The 18,428-nt window shown below is 40.3% G+C and overlaps 2 protein-coding genes across 2 annotated transcripts in view; one reads left to right on the top strand and one right to left on the bottom strand.

Moving 5' to 3' along the window:
- Positions 1-18,428, top strand: part of LOC131936273 (phospholipase D1) — an 87,305-nt gene that overhangs the window by 44,543 nt on the left and 24,334 nt on the right. The window contains exons 2-4 of the mRNA XM_059293185.1: positions 1,523-1,688; positions 15,391-15,519; positions 17,228-17,366. Coding sequence (XP_059149168.1) covers positions 1,523-1,688; positions 15,391-15,519; positions 17,228-17,366 — 434 coding nt within the window. The remainder of the gene's footprint in view (positions 1-1,522; positions 1,689-15,390; positions 15,520-17,227; positions 17,367-18,428) is intronic.
- Positions 3,944-7,652, bottom strand: LOC131936272 (uncharacterized). Its single transcript, XM_059293184.1, has 2 exons — positions 7,518-7,652; positions 3,944-4,998 (listed from the first exon to the last, which is right to left on the bottom strand). The coding sequence occupies exons 1-2, from the start codon at positions 7,561-7,563 to the stop codon at positions 4,061-4,063; spliced, it is 984 nt and encodes a 327-aa protein (XP_059149167.1). The 5' UTR covers positions 7,564-7,652; the 3' UTR covers positions 3,944-4,060.

Raw genomic sequence — 18,428 nt, 5'->3', positions numbered from 1 at the left:
ATTCGGCTTTATAAGAAAACTAAATAAAGGTCCTCTTTAGAGTTAGTGGTCTATTGGGCAGTTGAAGAAGAGTTCATGTGTTTCTTAACCTCCGCTTATGGAGGTATAGAGTGTCAGCACTAGTGCAGCCACCTTTCCTTTTCCGACGTGTCAGGTACCCATCAGAGCTGGGTGGACTCTGGGACATCCTACAGTCTCAAGTCCAAACTGATACTCGAACTCGAGACTTTCGGGCTAGCAGCCAAAAGCTCTACTATTCAACCCAAAAGAGAACTAAACTCGTTGTACACTTTTAAAAAAAAAAGTTAGAAATAAATACAGCTGATGCAACACAAATAAAATCATATTATGGACTTAACTCTATCAAATGCTGAATGAAGTTCTTTTGTTGTCTCTTAAGAGTTAAAAAAAAAACCAGCAGTAATCATATTAGCAGTATACCTAGCAGGAGACTTAATCGTGTTTGCAATGTTTTTATGTTAGTTGTTTATGCTATTATTTCATAATGATTAAAACTCGATGATTAAGTAATTACGTTTTTAAGTCCCGTCGCGATTTATATTTAATTAAATTTTAAAAGGAAAAAAAAATCTTTCAAAGCGGTATTACCACAGCATCCGTCTCCTTTTGTTCTCTATTGATTTTCTTGACATAGTTGGGGGGAAAAGAACAAAAAATAGATTTAATAACTTCTTCCTTCCCTCCGTCGTTTATTATCTAAGTTTTGGGATATTGGAGTCACTCTGTTTCTTGTCAATGTTATTTTTCATTATCTGTTTAACATTAGTCTGAAAGGGGGTGGGGGTTGTTATATATTTTTTCTCCCCGGGGAGGCGCATCATTTTGTTTAAAAACAACTGGCGTAACTTTTAGTTAAGCGATAGTTTAAGAGTTCACTGTGTTTCAAATATGCTGGTTGATGGGATAACTGGTAGAGAAACGATCCGCCATGTTAGTTCGTTACCTGATGTGTTGCTTCAATTTACGAACTCGATGGTGTATCAACTGCTGTGTTGTTCCAATTTACGAATAAGATAGTTCACTGCCTGCTCTTTTATGTTTCAACTCACAAACCATTAGTTCACTACCTGCTATGTTTCAACTTTCGAACCAGATAGTTAATAACCCGAAGCCTCGAGTTCGCATCCCGGGCTCATGGGTACCTGACTCATGTTAGGGAAACTAAAGGTGGCGAGACATACCGCGTTGAGCATAGTGCTGACTCTCACTATCCCTCCAAGTCAGGTGAAAACAGGTGAACTCTACTTCACCTGCTCAAGGATCGTTAAGGTTCGAAAGGGTACTGTACTTTTATGTTTAGGTAGTTGACTTATCGACATGCGCGTATCAAATCTTTTTTTCTCTCTTGTTTTTGCTACCATATCTCAAGCCTTGAGATTTACCGCAACTATGAACTTATTCCTATCCGTGCTACTGAAATATATTTAAAAAAAATACTTGTACTTGTATAAGACGAAAAGCATGTTGTTAAATTGTTGACTCCATGTGTTTCCCCCACCAGACCCGGATATAACTGGCACCAAGGTCATCCCCTACAGCCATGTCTTCAAGCCAGCCGTGCCTTTCTCTGGTCAGCGTGAGCACTGCTGGCTACCTGGCGTGCCTGTCCACGTGGATCTCAAACTGGAGGACAGGCATCCAACTGTTAACCTACTTAACCCTAACCTGTGAGTACCTTGTGTCTGTTGTCTCGTTAATTGGTGGGTATATTGCACACTTCCTAACGTGAAGTTATGGTGGTGGGTATATTGCACACTTCGTAACGTGAAGTTATGGTGGTGGGTATATTGCACACTTCCTAACGTGAAGTTATGGTGGTGGGTATATTGCACACTTCGTAACGTGAAGTTATGGTGGTGGGTATATTGCACACTTCGTAACGTGAAGTTATGGTAGTGGGTATATTAGGACAAATGTGAAGTTATCGTGGTGGGTATATTAGGACAAATGTGAAGTTATTGTGATGGGTATATTAGAACAAATGTGAAATTATTGTCGTGGGTATATTAGGGCCAATGTGAAGTTATCGTGGTGGGTAAATAGCCTTATTTATTTATTGGTGTTTATTTAAGTAAGGGTACTTAAACGTAAAGGAAAACCATTGAATGGATCAGTGAGTCTTCTGACAAAATGGTTATAGTGACAACGGTGGCCATCTTGAGGAAAAACAACCTTTTCTGGGGGTCTCAGGGTTCAAGAACTCCCATATATATTGATGATTGATACTTCTTATACTAACTCTAATAGAGTCAGTTGGCTAGCTGTTGTTACAGAAAACACTCTAGAAATAGTTAGTTCAAATTTTCAAATTTTGATATGGTGAAATACCATTAAAATTCATGCTAACTTTAACATGATAACATAATATAATTGACCCCAAAAATGTAATCAAAGCACGGTAATTGATCGTGCAGGGATTGCATTCAACATGAATACATTCAGCTTGGTTTTATTTAAACTGGCAATAAATCACATTTGTGCCCATGTCCAAGTAAAGAAAAATAAATCTATTTAAAAAGTGAACATCTATCACCGTTGCAATTAGGTTTGGCCTCAACGGCCAACCACGGCTTTAATTCTGAGCGATTTCATGTTTTTAATGGACACCCAATTTAAGAACAGCCAAAATGGCCGAGATTATAAATGAGTTGTGTCAGTCATATCAAACGAAGATTGGAATACAGTTCGGTTTGATCTTTGATTAATCGTTGACGTTTTCATTTGATGTGTAGATTTAGTTTACGGTAATTACGGAGGTAACTGATTCAACGGGATCTCTGTAAAGATGATGTTAAAGTGGAAGTTATTCTGTTTACCATTTTTATGAAATGTGCATCTGATACATGTTACAATGGTGTTAATTTTGTTATTGGTCTGTTTAACAATCCTATGAAGTTTGCAACTGATCCATGTAACAGTTTTATTAAGTTAGTTATTGGTCTGTTTAACAATGCTGTAAAGTTTGCAACTGATCCATCTATAGCAATGGTATTATGTTGATTAGTGGTCTGTTTAACAATGCTTTAAAATTTGCAACTGATCTATGTAACGATTGAATGAAGTTTGCATTAGTGTAATTTAAGACTGTTAAAAAGTTTGCAACTGATCAAGTAACGACAGTTGGGGAACGGAGTGGTCTAGCGGTAGAGAGCTGGACTGCTAACCCGTAAGTCTCGAATTCGAATCCTAACTCTGTTGGGTACCTGGGCATAGTGCTAACCACACTATCTCTTCAAATGCGGAAATAACAGAAACAGGTGAACTCTACTTCACTTGCCCCATAGACCGTCAGGTTTGAAAGGGAACTTTACTTTTTATGTAACGACATTTGGCTATCGATGCCCCGGTGAGGTGAAGCGTTAAATCGACATCAGGGTCGCTCCACTGCACGGGCCCAGCGACTGTACAGAGATAACGAGCCATGGTCGACGCCATGTTAATAATAGGTTTTATACATCTCGACATGTCTAATGGTAGGGTGGTTTTAGATGGTGTATGGTTCTGTCGATCAAGGAATGATCAAATCTGTGTTGGATTGGATACTCTATATAGGGCGAGGCAGGGACGTCACATATAGGTGGATGGGATACGTCAAATGTAGGTGGATGGGATACGTCAAATGTAGGTGGATGGGATACGTCACATATAGATGGATGGTATACGTTACATTTGGGGGATAGGATATGTCACATATACCTGGATGGGATACGTCAAATATGCGTTGATGAAATGTCTGATTTATTTAGATGGGATATGCTAAATATTGTGAAATAAGATAGTCAAAGAAAGACATTGAGGACATGGAAAGAATGATACACAGTAAAACAAAAGCCTTAGGAATGAATGTCTTTTACACGAAGCTACATAATTAACTAAGATATGGTTTAAACAGACAGATAAGATAAGGATAGGAACAGCAAAAAACGTTGGCCGGTTTTATTTTTATTTTCGAAACATTTTAACGCTCATCGTTATTCAACCAACGGCTTTAGATTTACTGAGAGGTAAGTGCGTCGTCATGACAACGTGTACACATAATCTAGTGAGCTGTCTCACAGAGGTAGAGCGCGTTGTAGTCCGTGTTGAGGCAGGGGAAGTCTGTCATCCTGTAGTTGTTGGCCTTCCACAGCGCCAGACAGTTGTAGCGTCTGCCGTCGTTGGGCTCGTCCCCGAACCAGTTGGTGTACGCCAGCTGCGTCCCGCTGAACTGGTACAACCACGTGCCTTCCCTGACCTCGTCCGTGCCGGATATGACCACGCCCTGCACGCCCCCAGCCAGATTGGTGCCTATGGTTCTCACGAAGTAATCGGCTATGGCGTTGAACTCGGCTTGGTCGTCGATTTCGGCGAGGTATCCGCCGAAGACGGAGCACGCAGCTGTCGCTTCTTGATCGGTGCTGAAGTGGACGCGGGAGAGGTAGTAGGAGTTTCCGTTGTAGACGAAGGTATCGCTGAAGAGGACGTCCTTCATGATGGTGAGCTTCCTGTTGAGCCTGTCCAGATCCGACTGATGCAACTCCTCTGTTAGCTGAGCTCGCGTGTCCAGCTCGCTGATTTTGGTCAAGAGTGCGTCGCTCGTCGGCACGGATGACGTCACGACGGCGTAGTCTTCGATGGCGATGTTGTTCCCGATACCGTCCAGTCCCGTAGCCATGCACTTGTAGGTCCCGGCTTGGTTTCCCATGGGGAACCGGAATCTTAAGCTCAGGAAAGAATCATCCTCGTCCTCTGTGTAGATCCGGCCGCTGGGTTTGACGTTCTCTGACACCAGGAGCCTGGCGTACTCGGGGTCGGTGCTGTCGATGGTGACGATGTCGACGTAGGCGGGGTTGAAGGAGTTGAGCCTGGAGATGGTCAGCGTGTGGAGGGTGTTGAGGTTGGTGGCGCCGTTGTTGAAAAACGTGCAGTTGACGATGGAGCTTTCCGTCAGGCCGAGGTTGAGCTGAGAGGGCTGGGCGTAGACGTCGAAGCTGGCCTCTGTGGAATAGAGAACAGTGGAGTATTGGCAATTGTGGAATAGAGAACAGTGGAGTAGAGAACAGTGGAGTATTGGCAATTGTGAAATAGAGAACAGTAGAGTAAAGAACAGTGGAGTATTGGCAATTGTGGAATAGAGAACAGTGGAGTATTGGCAATTGTGGAATAGAGAACAGTGGAGTATTGGCAATTGTGGAATAGAGAACAGTGGAGTATTGGCAATTGTAGAATAGAGAACAGTGGAGTATTGGCAATTGTGGAATAGAGAACAGTGGAGTATTGGCAATTGTGGAGTAGAGAACAGTGGAGTATTGGCAATTGTGGAATAGAGAACAGTGGAGTATTGGCAATTGTGGAATAGAGAACAGTGGGGTATTGGCAATTGTGGAATAGAGAACAGTGGGGTATTGGCAATTGTGGAATAAAGAACAGTGGAATATTGGCTATTGTATGTGGGGGGGGGGGTAGATATGAAAGCTGGCCTATGTGGAATAGAGAACAGTGGAGTATTGGCAATTGGGGGGCGGGGGTGGGCGTAGACGTTAAAGATGGCCTTTGTGTGTGTAGGGGGGGGGGGTGAAGTCAAAGCTGGCCTCTGTGGAATAGAGAAAAAAATGCAATATTGGCAATCTTGTCTGGTAGAGGCGGGCAAAGACATCAGACCTAATCTCTGTTTTTAAAAAATCTATTGAATTTATTTTATTGACACTCCGTCCCCTTATTTCTAACCTACGTAAATAAACTCGTATCACTTTTATTGTTCTACTTCAACCCGTGTAGAAGTTCCCAAGTATCAGTCACCTCCCAGCACTAAGCATGACGGCAGCTCCCCCGGCGTGTGATGATGATCTATTACTGGAGCCATTCATTACCGACTGGCTTGGCGCTGTTGATTACCCTTTACATTGACCCAAGGCTCGCCTCCGTTGGCTCCATGACAATGCTGGCCGCCGGTCATGTTTTTTTGTGTGTGTCCCGGTGCTAGTAATTAGGCGGATTATTCTCCGGGCTCTCTTTTCTTGGATGGAGGCGGGGTGGAGATTATTTTATTTGCGTCTGTTATTTTATTTAATCTCATTCCAACACTGACTCAAAATTGTAAGTTGTAAAGCATTTTGGTGAAAATTTGGTGATTTTTAGTAGTGTTACTATAAATGTCTGTAAGCATACAACTGGTGTGATAATAAAATATAGCAGAGTAGGCAATGACGAACGATCTTTATTTAATTTGTATTCCCTCCTAAACTATAAAGTGGATATGTGTAATTTTGATCCGTAGTTATAAAAAGGTCCCTACTTGCTATGGCGATTATAAAATCTACACCCCTCCTTTGGGTCTATCAACAATGTGTGGGGTAAAAAGGTATAGGTTAAAACATAGGCTACACCTGGCCATTCTCAACTTGCTGGCCAAGCTTGGTACTTTTCAAAGCACATCATCAAAATGTCTATTAGACTATGGAGTCATTTTATCAAATTGACTAGAATTACAGGTTTGCAGTTTAAATGTATAGTAATTGTAAACACTGTATATACATACACTCGGGTATCAGCTGGTATGTTGAGAGAAAACTTTCGACACCCCAGCAAGAATTTTTTTTTAAAGAGTGATGCACCCTTTTGAGTCTGGCGGTCCAATAGGTCCATGACCTATTTCCTCGGCATTTGAAGGGATAGCGTGGTCAGCACTATGCCCAGCCGACTTTACTTTCTCAAACGTGAGTTAGGTGCTCATCAGAACTAGGTGGACTCGGGTAGGTCGCGGACTCGCAACCGGGATCTGAACTCGAGGCTTTCGGATTAGTAGCGATAAGTTCTATCACCCAATCACGTTGTTCCGTAAAGCCAGAATACACGTGTTTTAAGAATCAAGTACCCATTAGAGCTTGTTGGACTCAAGTAGGTCGTACGGACTCGCAATCCCGGGATCTGAACTCAAGACTTTTAGTAGCCATAAATTCTATCACCCAATCACTCTGTTCTGTAGAGCCAGAATACACGTGTTTTAAACATAAAATATGGAAGTTTAGAGCCACGTTGTCGTGTTTGTCAACAGTAAATAAATAATTTAAAATCAAAACGTAGAATGGTACCTATGCTATGGTGTAACTAGAGTAGTAAGTATGGGGACGGCGTGGCCTAGTTGTATAGCGCTAGACTGCTAACCCGAAAGTTTCGAGTTTTAGTTTAGTAGAACGTCCCTGAGTACACCCAGCTCTGATGGGTACCTAACCCACGTTATAGAAAATAAACACCGAGGTCACTATAACAGATGAAGTCTACTTCGTCTGCCCCATGTGTCTTGGGCACGAACAGGAAAAGATTATGCTGAAAATTCCCTTTTCGAACCTGAAGGTCCACGTGACAAGTGAAGTAGAGTTCACCTGTTTCTATGACCTCGACATATGAAGGGATAGTGTGATCAGCACTATGCCCAGCCGCCTTTACTCTCCCTAACGTGAGTTAGATACCCACGATATGATGGATTAATAGATATTAGATGTTAAAAATATATGTACCTCCATATGCCACAAAGAGCAGTGCCAAAGCTATCTGGAACGCCATTTTTACAGTTGGACTGAAGCCTATCAGAGAGGAGTCAGCCAAATGGTACTAAAGTGGTTGGTGGGAAAACGACACGTTTCCCGTGTCACGTGGTTTTTTTATAACTGTTTAAGTAAGTCACTAGGTTGAACTTTGGTGTAATCAGTGAAAAAAATGATAGTTTGGTTAAATTTAGTTCTATCGAAATCGTGTTGGCCTGTTTCGCTGGCGATCAGTTTTAAAAAAGATAGTCTATATGGTTTCTGTATTAATTCATATCGTTATTGTAAAGATAGTGTATGTTTTCTATATTAATTCATTTAGTTATCGTAAAGATAGTGTATATTGTGTATATTCATATCGTTATTGTAAAGATAGTGTATATTGTGTATATTACTTCATATCGTTATTGTAAAGATAATGTACATGCTCTCTATATTACTTCAAATCGTTATTAAAACGAGAGTATGATTATATATTTTTTTGCAGCCAAGATATGCTTCATATTGTGAAAGTATGTTAACAGTTAACCTAGAAATAAAAACGTAAAATCCCAGCGAATTCCATCATTACTTTTGTCAAATACCCTGGGGGGGGGGGGGGGGGGGGATTGAAATATGCATATTCCGCTATTCCGGACTGGATGGCTGGGTTGATTCAAATTTACGTGGGGTGGGGGAAGGGGGTGGAGGTTGGTGGAAATCCGCATATTCCGAAATACATGTTGGGAAGGCTACATCTAAGCAGATCAGTTCTATAGATTTGTTACAATGATTTTGGGAGATAATCTCCAAGTTATATATATATATATATATATATATATATATATATATATATATATACATATAATATATCAAACTGTTTAAAAAATTTCCAAACAGGAATCAGGATCTGCTTTCCATCACACTTAGCTGATAACGTGATACCCAAATAAGACTTCTAAATAATGGATCAGCAATTAAATGGCATTTAAGTAAACAATGATGTACGTGCTAATCGTCCTGTACAAATAGGATACTAGAACGTTATCAATGATCGGATAATAAAGCTAGTGATTAATTGATTCATTCCCTTTACGCTGTATTATCTCCCCTGGCTTGTGCTCTCCGGATTTTCCCCAACTAAGCAGTCTGTTGACGAACCAATACATGAGACTTCACCAATACATTCTTACACGTGTCTTATGTCCCTTTAATTTCAAATGTCTTGGTTTCCACTTCTCCCCCTACTCGATCTTTTAAAAAAAAAGACATTAGTTCACCAGCATCAACCCTTACGTTTTTCCATGTCTCTCTTTATTCAGATTGCCTCGCTTTCATCTTCCCCCATCACCAACATACATGCCATTGTACCATTTAACTCGTACGTGTTACTTACCTTCCTTTATTTAAAATCTCTCGATTCCCCTTCTCCCCCCCCCCCCAACCCCTGAAATATGTGTCACTTTGACTGAACAAACTTTTTCTACAATCTTCGTCACCCTATTCATATCCGTCTTGTTAGTAAGTAATCTATCGACTCACTCCTCCAATGACTAAAGTATTTGTCACCTGGACAGAGATATTCTGCTCTACAATCTTCGTCACCCTAGTATATATATATATATATATATATATATATATATATATATATATATATATATATATATATATATAAGTTAGTAAGTAATTTATCCACTTGACCCCCCCCCCCCCCACACCGGCACCCCTCCCATCACTTCGACAGGGATTAATCTGTTCTACAATCTTCGTCATCTTAGTCATATCGATCTTGTTAATATTTTATCGCCAACACCCCACCTCCTACACACACACACACATCGTGTCCCCACCCCCAGTACACTTGTCACCTTTACCTCACCAGATAAAGTCAGTACTAACGTGATTCAGTGTCCTTTTGTTCTTATCTCGCATTGTTTACAACCTCTCATTGTATCCCCCCCCCCCCCCTCAACAAAAAAAGACCTGTCACCTAGACAAGGACCTGACAGGTACAGATAAAACCTCGCCTACGTGAGCTTTACCTGGGTGCGTTGGTTTAATTAGATGACGTCACATCAATCGGTGATTGACGTGTTGTTTTCCCGGCTAGTTGTCAGGCTACGTCCAGTCTGTTTTATGGACCCAACAATCAACAGGCTGTTGAAAGTTGTAGTTGTTACATGCATGACCGTTTTTATAGACCCGACAATCAACAGGCTGTTGAAAGTTGTAGTTGTTACATGCATGACCGTTTTTATAGACCTGACAATCAACAGGCTGTTGAAAGTTGTAGTTGTTACATGCATGACCGTTTTTATAGACCCGACAATCAACAGGCTGTTGAAAGTTGTAGTTGTTACATGCATGACCGTTTTTATAGACCCGACAATCAACAGGCTGTTGAAAGTTGTAGTTGTTACATGCATGACCGTTTTTATAGACCCGACAATCAACAGGCTGTTGAAAGTTGTAGTTGTTACATCAATGACCGTTTTTATAGACCCAACAATCAACAGGCTGTTGAAAGTTGTAGATCTAGTTGTTACTAACATGACCGGGGATCGGTGTGGTCGAGTTGGTAAAGCCCTTGGTTGCTAAACCGAAAAGTCTCGAGTACGAACCCTCGTTACTCAAACAACTGCTGCCTTGTAGTTTGTGCTTGGTTTTCCAAAGGCTATGGAAGCAAATCCAAAAATCAAAGCAGGCTGAAATTGGAGTCAAGTATACGTGTCAACTGGTTATGTGCCTCAATGGCACATAACCAGTTGACACGTATACTTAATTGTGTTGGAGGGGATCCCTTCCAACACTAAAATTAAGAACAAAGACGAAGAGACTGACATGACCCAACAATCAACAGAGAAGTTGTGATCTAGCTGTTGTGATAGTCTAGACAATTTCTAACAAAAAATAGTTATAGATATTATTGTATTAAACGTATACACACTTTTTTCTTTTAAGTTCTGACAATTAAAACAAAACATAAACGATAAAAAGAAAGTTTAGTTTTTTTTTTAAATAAAAAGCTTTAGAACTATGGATTAACTTAATTGGTTGCCATAATTAAATGAATTGACATTTTTCTTTCTCAATTCTAAGAAATGTGACATGGCCTTTTTTTAGTACAAAAATATTTTTTTTTTAAAACATGTTCTAGAATTCTGGTTAATTTAAACGCATGTGTGGGGGAAAAGGTGGGGTATTGTGACGTCATCTTAGGTCTGGAGTCTTGTATTTTAGGACGCTAGAGGGTGTAGGGAAATATCAGCTAAAATAGCGTGACATCATTTATTGATGACCCGCACACCACCTTCCCCCTCCCCATACCCTAATGTTTATTAAAAGCCGAAATAATAATTAAACTAACCATCTGAAAATTGGCCCGATTTACAGTCGCTTACAATATTAGTACTTCTATGTTTTATTATAAATGTTATGAATTTTTGTTTTTTCCCAAAAAAAACTAATATCAGTGCAAGATCTATATTTAGCTCATAGAAAACTAATATCAGTGCAAGATCTATATTTAGCTCCTAGAAAACTAATATCAGTGCAAGATCTATATTTAGCTCTTAGCCTGACGACATATCCGTCTTCATTTTCCAATCACATCCGCCCAACTATAATTATTTTTTTTGTCGCGTTTTCTCCAAATTCAGTTTTAATTTGGGATGTCACGTTTCACATTTCTTTGTGGTGTAATGGGAGGGGGGAGGCTGGTGCTTGGTGCGTGGGGGTGGGTTTGTAGATGTGGGTGCGTGTTGAAAGGGTGGGTGTGTTTGCGTGTTGAAAGGCTGGGTGTATAGATGTGTTTGCGTGTTGAAAGGGTGGGTGTATAGATGTGGGTGCGTGTTGAAAGTGTGGGTGTGTAGATGTGGGTTCGCGTTTTGAAAGGGTGGGTGTGTAGATGTGTGTGCATGTTGAAAGGGTGGGTGTGTAGATTTTAGTGCATGTTAAAAGGGTGGGTGTGTAGATTTGTGTGCATGATGAAGGGTTGGGTGTGTAGATTTTAGTGCATGTTGAAAGGGTGGGTGTGTAGATGTGGGTGCATGTTGAAAGGGTGGGTGTGTAGATTTTAGTGCATGTTAAAAGGGTGGGTGTGTAGATTTGTGTGCATGATGAAGGGTTGGGTGTGTAGATTTTAGTGCATGTTGAAAGGGTGGGTGTGTAGATGTGGGTGCGTGTTGAAAGGGCGTATGCGTGTTGAACGGGTGTGTGCGTGTTGAAAGGGTGGGTGTGTAGATTTGAGTGCGTGTTGAAAGGGTGGGTGTGTGGATTTGTGTGCATGTTGAAAGGGCGTGTGCGCGTTGAACGGGTGTGTGCGTGTTGAAAGGGTTTGTGTGTTTGCGTGTTGAAAGGGTGGGTGTATATATGTGTGTGCGTGTTGAAAGGGTGGGTATGTAAATGTGGGTGCGTGTTTAAAGGGCGTGTGCGCGTTGAACGGGTGTGTGCGTGTTGAAAGGGTTTGTGTTTAGGTGTGTTTGCGTGTTGAAAGAGTGGGTGTGTAGATTTGTGTGCATGTTGAAAGGGTGGGTGTGTAGATGTGTGTGCATGTTGAAAGGGTGGGTGTGTAGATTTTAGTGCATGTTAAAAGGGTGGGTGTGTAGATTTGTGTGCATGATGAAGGGTTGGGTGTGTAGATTTTAGTGCATGTTGAAAGGGTGGGTGTGTAGATGTGGGTGCATGTTGAAAGGGTGGGTGTGTAGATTTTAGTGCATGTTAAAAGGGTGGGTGTGTAGATTTGTGTGCATGATGAAGGGTTGGGTGTGTAGATTTTAGTGCATGTTGAAAGGGTGGGTGTGTAGATGTGGGTGCGTGTTGAAAGGGCGTATGCGTGTTGAACGGGTGTGTGCGTGTTGAAAGGGTGGGTGTGTAGATTTGAGTGCATGTTGAAAGGGTGGGTGTGTAGATGTGGGTGCATGTTGAAAGGGTGGGTGTGTAGATTTTAGTGCATGTTAAAAGGGTGGGTGTGTAGATTTGTGTGCATGATGAAGGGTTGGGTGTGTAGATTTTAGTGCATGTTGAAAGGGTGGGTGTGTAGATGTGGGTGCATGTTGAAAGGGTGGGTGTGTAGATTTTAGTGCATGTTAAAAGGGTGGGTGTGTAGATTTGTGTGCATGATGAAGGGTTGGGTGTGTAGATTTTAGTGCATGTTGAAAGGGTGGGTGTGTAGATGTGGGTGCGTGTTGAAAGGGCGTATGCGTGTTGAACGGGTGTGTGCGTGTTGAAAGGGTGGGTGTGTAGATTTGAGTGCGTGTTGAAAGGGTGGGTGTGTGGATTTGTGTGCATGTTGAAAGGGCGTGTGCGCGTTGAACGGGTGTGTGCGTGTTGAAAGGGTTTGTGTGTTTGCGTGTTGAAAGGGTGGGTGTATATATGTGTGTGCGTGTTGAAAGGGTGGGTATGTAAATGTGGGTGCGTGTTTAAAGGGCGTGTGCGCGTTGAACGGGTGTGTGCGTGTTGAAAGGGTTTGTGTTTAGGTGTGTTTGCGTGTTGAAAGAGTGGGTGTGTAGATTTGTGTGCATGTTGAAAGGGTGGGTGTGTAGATTTGTGTGCATGTTGAAAGGGTGGGTGTGTAGATTTGTGTGCATGTTGAAAGGGTGGGTGTGTAGATTTATGTGCATGTTGAAAGGGTGGGTGTGTAGATTTGTGTACATGTTGAAAGGGTGGGTGTGTAGATTTGTGTGCATGTTGAAAGGGTTGGTGTGTAGATTTGTGTGCATGTTGAAAGGGTGGGTGTGTGGATTTGTGTGCATGTTGAAAGGGCGTGTGCGCGTTGAACGGGTGTGTGCGTGTTGAAAGGGTTTGTGTGTTTGCGTGTTGAAAGGGTGGGTGTATATATGTGTGTGCGTGTTGAAAGGGTTGGTATGTAAATGTGGGTGCGTGTTTAAAGGGCGTGTGCGCGTTGAACGAGTGTGTGCGTGTTGAAAGGGTTAGTGTGTAGGTGTGTTTGCGTGTTGAAAGGGTGGGTGTATAGATTTGAGTGCATGTTGGAAGGGTGGGTGTGTAGATGTGGGTGCGTGTTGAAAGGGCGTATGCGTGTTGAACGGGTGTGTGCGTGTTGAAAGGGTGGTTGAGTGTTGAAAGAGTTGAAGAGTGTTTACAGGATGTGTGCGTGTTGAAAGGGTGGGTCTGTAGGTATGGGTGGATGAGTGTGCAAGTGCATGTTGGTAATGAGTGGGAGGGTGTTTGATGATGGGTGAGCTTGTCATCTGTGTTGGGTGGGTGTTGAAAAATTGTTTGTTTTTGTTTATCATGTCCATGTTTAATGATAGAGCCGCGCCCGTCAAGTTGTCTTAAGAAGGCAAGTTCCTTCATCGTTCAAGGTTTCAATTCTGTGTGGTCGGGTGTGGAAGATTTCTGAATGAACATGAGCGTTATTCTTTTGAACCGAATGTTTCCTGAAGTCCATGTTTAATGATAGAGCCGCGCCCGTCAAGTTGTCTTAAGAAGGCAAGTTCCTTCATCGTTCAAGGTTTCAACACTGTGTGGTCGGGTGTGGAAGATATCTGAATGAACATGAGCGTTATCCTTTTGAACCAAATGTTTTCTAAAGTCAGATCACTAGGCTGCAGATTCCGATAAGGGGCAGTTATACCATTTTTACCCATCCCGTTTACATCAGTTCCTTTCTGAACTTTATGCACCAAGGCCGTTTATATTAAATTTCAGGATTTTTTTTTTAATATCGTCATTTTATATCTATCGATCTTTCGTGATTGTTGTTTTTTTCCGCCCTCTTTTTTCCTGAGCGTATTTTCATTTTGCCTGCCTTGTTAAAAATAAAACTGTTTTTACCTGCAAAATTCTGTAGGAGATCAGATTCCTCACAGAAGTGATGTTATGCGAGTTAGATACGTGCATCTTTTTTTTTTTACTATTTTGCCAGTACACTACTTCTGGGATTTAATATCAGGGTTCCACTACTGATACAGACGTTTTTACTATGTAGCAGTGAGATTGTGTGAACTCACTTACGTATATAAATAAATATAAATAGCCATATATATATATATATATATATATATATATATATATATATATATATATATATATACACATATATATATATATACATACATATATATATATATATATATATATATATATATATATATATATATATATATATATATATATATATATATATATATATATATATATATATATATATATATATATATATATATATATATATATATATATATATATATATATATATATATATATATATATATATATATATATATATATATATATATATAAATGAAGTTTTTGTTTTTAAAATGTGAGAATTTAGAAAAAAAAGTATTCCCTGCAAACATGTTTTAAGTGTCTAAGAATAATGGTCGTCCCCATCAATCTAATACAACATGAGATGTTTTTGTGACTTTGGCATATAAAGGGATAGTGTGGTCAGGTACCCATTAGAGCTGGGTGGACTCCCAAACTGACATCCGGGATCCGAACACATTACTTTCAGGCTAGCAGCCCTAATGACTGCTGCCCGAGCGTTCTGTTTATGTTATAAAATATACCTCACAATTTTCACTATTTTATACTGACCACCTTATCTTCTGCGACTGGGCATAGTGCTGTCCACATTATCCCTTTATAGGCCGAGGCAAAGAAATATATTATGAACTCCACTTCATCCGCAGAGAATAGATGGTTAGGTCTAAAGAGGAATCTTTACTTACCTTATCTTCTACACTCTATGTCTTCTATATTTTGATATTTCTACATCTAAAACCATCAGAGTTTACTCGCTTGTTATATATACACAAACCAACAATCATCAAAAAAAGAGTCACACTAGATTAGTTCCTGCATTCTGTGGAATTATTAAAGCAAACGTTTGCATCCACAGGTACAAAATTACAGTCTTCCATGGCGAGTTCACCTGGGTCATCTTCAGGAGGTACAAGCACTTCAAGCAGCTCCATGACTCGCTGGCCATGTTCCGCGCCAGATACCGCATACCCCTGCCCAATAAACAGTGAGTTACATCCCTTGGTCTACAAATACCATTTTTACATCCCCTTGTACAACCCAGTTACACTTCCACCCCCACCACTGATAATGGAAAGTAAGTTATCACTTGTAAGTTGTATTCAGTTATGTTAAAGTTGAACTCGTTGTTACACTACAAGCAACAAGTTACCTCCCTTACTTTCAAGGAACAAGTTACCTTCCCTACCTACAAGCAACAAATTTACCTCCCTTACCTACAAGGAACAAGTTACCTCCCCTACCTGCAAGCAACAAGTTACATCCCCTACCTACAAGCAACATGTTACATCCCTTACCTACAAGCAACAAGTTACATCCCCTACCTACAAGCAACAAGTTACTTCCCCTACCTACAAGCAACAAGTTACCTCCCCTACCTACAAGCAACAAGTTACTTCCCCTACCTACAAGCAACAAGTTACCTCCCCTACCTACAAGCAACAAGTTACCTCCCCTACCTACAAGCAACAAGTTACATCCCCTACCTACAAGTTACCTCCCCTACCTACTAGAACAAGTTACATCCCCTACCTACAAGCAACAAGTTACATCCCCAACTACAAGTTACCTCCCCTACCTACAAGCAACAAGTTACCTCCCCTACCTACAAGCAACAAGTTACCTCCCCTACCTACAAGCAACAAGTTACCTCCCCTACCTACAAACACCAAGTTACCTCCCCCACTTACAAACACCAAGTTATTTTCCATCCCTAACACACAGAATTACTTCCCCCACAGACATTAAGTTCCTATAATACTATGCCTACTTAACCTATCAAGCATAGCTTTCAACAGCTAAAAAAGGATTGGGGAAGAGGGGGCGGTGGAGGGGGCAGGAATCTGGTTATTGATTTTGTCACTCACTAGAGCCCCATATGATCAAGAGCATGATTTTGATCTTTGTATCTGACAACACATATTTACACTTGATTTACACAAGGCGTGGACTCACCAGTGACCTTGAGTCTATGACAACCCACATTTACACCTGATTTACACAAAGCATTGACTCGTCAGTGTCCTTGAGTCTATGACAACCCACATTTACACCTGATTTACACAAGGCATTGACTCTCTTTCCACAGTTCTGGGTCTATGGCAAGTGTTTCAAACAAAATGTTTACACAAAGGGTTACTGTTTTCCAATTTTAAAACATAACACTCCGTCAATCGTTTTTTTCCACCTTTTTTCAATTGGCAGCTTTTGCAGTAATTTTTAAAAAATAAATTACTTAATAAGTATTTTGTAACAAGGGAACTAGAAAAGGTTTCTGGGTTTGATAAAAATTGCTGTATATCAAGGTGTAGGAGTACTTTATTTGATCCTATCCTGAACATTTTCATTGTATCATGTATGAGTTTAGCTACCATTTCCTATTAATAACAGCGGAATTAATTTTTGTTATCAAATTCTACTGAGTAAATAATTGAATAATTGAATTTTTTTATACAAGTTATAACATCATCAATTTTTCTGTATGTAAAAAATAATAATTTGGCAAAAATTTATGTTTATTGTCTAATTTGGTTTGTTTAATTTAAGTGTTTTATAAAAGATTATCTTTAATATTTTATAAAATTATCACATCAATATGTAACTGATCTCTTCCACCTAAATTTGATTAAGACACTCTTCCACCTAAATTTGATTAAGACAGCACTATATATAACTAACTCCTCTGTCCCCTGCAGATATCACCAAAGAAGGGCGACCATCATGAAAGATATCAAGGTCCACAATAAGAGACAGAAGAACAAGCAGCAGAAGCCAGTCAGGCTGCCCAAGAGACCAGAGACTTTGGTTAGAGAGGACCACATTCCAACACGCATGGTAAGCATGTCACATCCCACAGATTCCACACATCCCACACATTCCACACATCCCACACATCCCACACATTCCACACATCCCACACATTCCAATACAAATGGTAAGATTGTCACATCCAACACATCCCACACATTCCAATACAAATGGTAAGATTGTCACATCCAACACATCCCACACATTCCAATACAAATGGTAAGATTGTCACATCCAACACATCCCACACATTCCAATACAAATGGTAAGATTGTCACATCCAACACATCCCACACATTCCAATACAAATGGAAAGATTGTCACATCCAACACATCCCACACATTCCAATACAAATGGAAAGATTGTCACATCCAACACATCCCACACATTCCAATACAAATGGAAAGAGTGTCACATCCAACACATCCCACACATTCCAATACAAATGGAAAGATTGTCACATCCAACACATCCCACACATTCCAATACAAATGGTAATAGTGTCACAACCCACACGTTCCAACAAGAAAGGTAAGAGTATCACATTACAATAAGAATGGTTGAGTATCACATCCCACACATGTTAACAAGAATGGTAAAAGTGCCACATCCCACACATTCCAACACATCACCACTCACATTTATGTTGGTCTATAGTACAGTTGTTTTTATAATTAGGTAGTTGTTGTTTCAGTATATCTAAAGGTTAAAACTTTAATTTTTTTTAAAGTTCCAATTGTTTAGACAAGATGCTTTACTAGGAATTTTTAACTAAGCAATTAAAGAAATGATCATTCAAAAATTACTATAGCCACATCAATTCCCCCCCCCCCCCCCCCAACAATGATTAGATTGTTAAACACAATGGGACCATGAGGCTTGATAGATGTGGACAGCAAGCCATCTAGGAGAGAAAACCAAAATAAAACAACTGCTGCCTTGTAGTTTGTTCTTCGATGGGCAAAAGTTGTGGAAGCAAATATGTTATATTCACACATAATACTTAGTTGTGTTTTTAGGAACTCCCATCTAACTTTACGGTTAAGGATGAAGAAGAAGTTATACTCATTTTTGCATTATTCTTTTTA

This window comes from Physella acuta, unplaced genomic scaffold, assembly GCF_028476545.2.
Source record: "Physella acuta isolate Inbredline_101_S28 unplaced genomic scaffold, ASM2847654v3 ptg000174l, whole genome shotgun sequence".
Taxonomy (NCBI): domain Eukaryota; kingdom Metazoa; phylum Mollusca; class Gastropoda; family Physidae; genus Physella; species Physella acuta.
This window is presented reverse-complemented; position numbering and strand designations above follow the sequence as displayed.

Coding starts and splice junctions, on each gene's coding strand:
- LOC131936272 (XM_059293184.1), bottom strand. CDS start 7,563: ATGGCGTTCCAGATAGCTTTGGCACTGCTCTTTGTGGCATATGGAG. Junction 4,999..7,517: donor GCTCTTTGTGGCATATGGAG/GTACATATATTT, acceptor TCTATTCCACAG/AGGCCAGCTTCGACGTCTAC.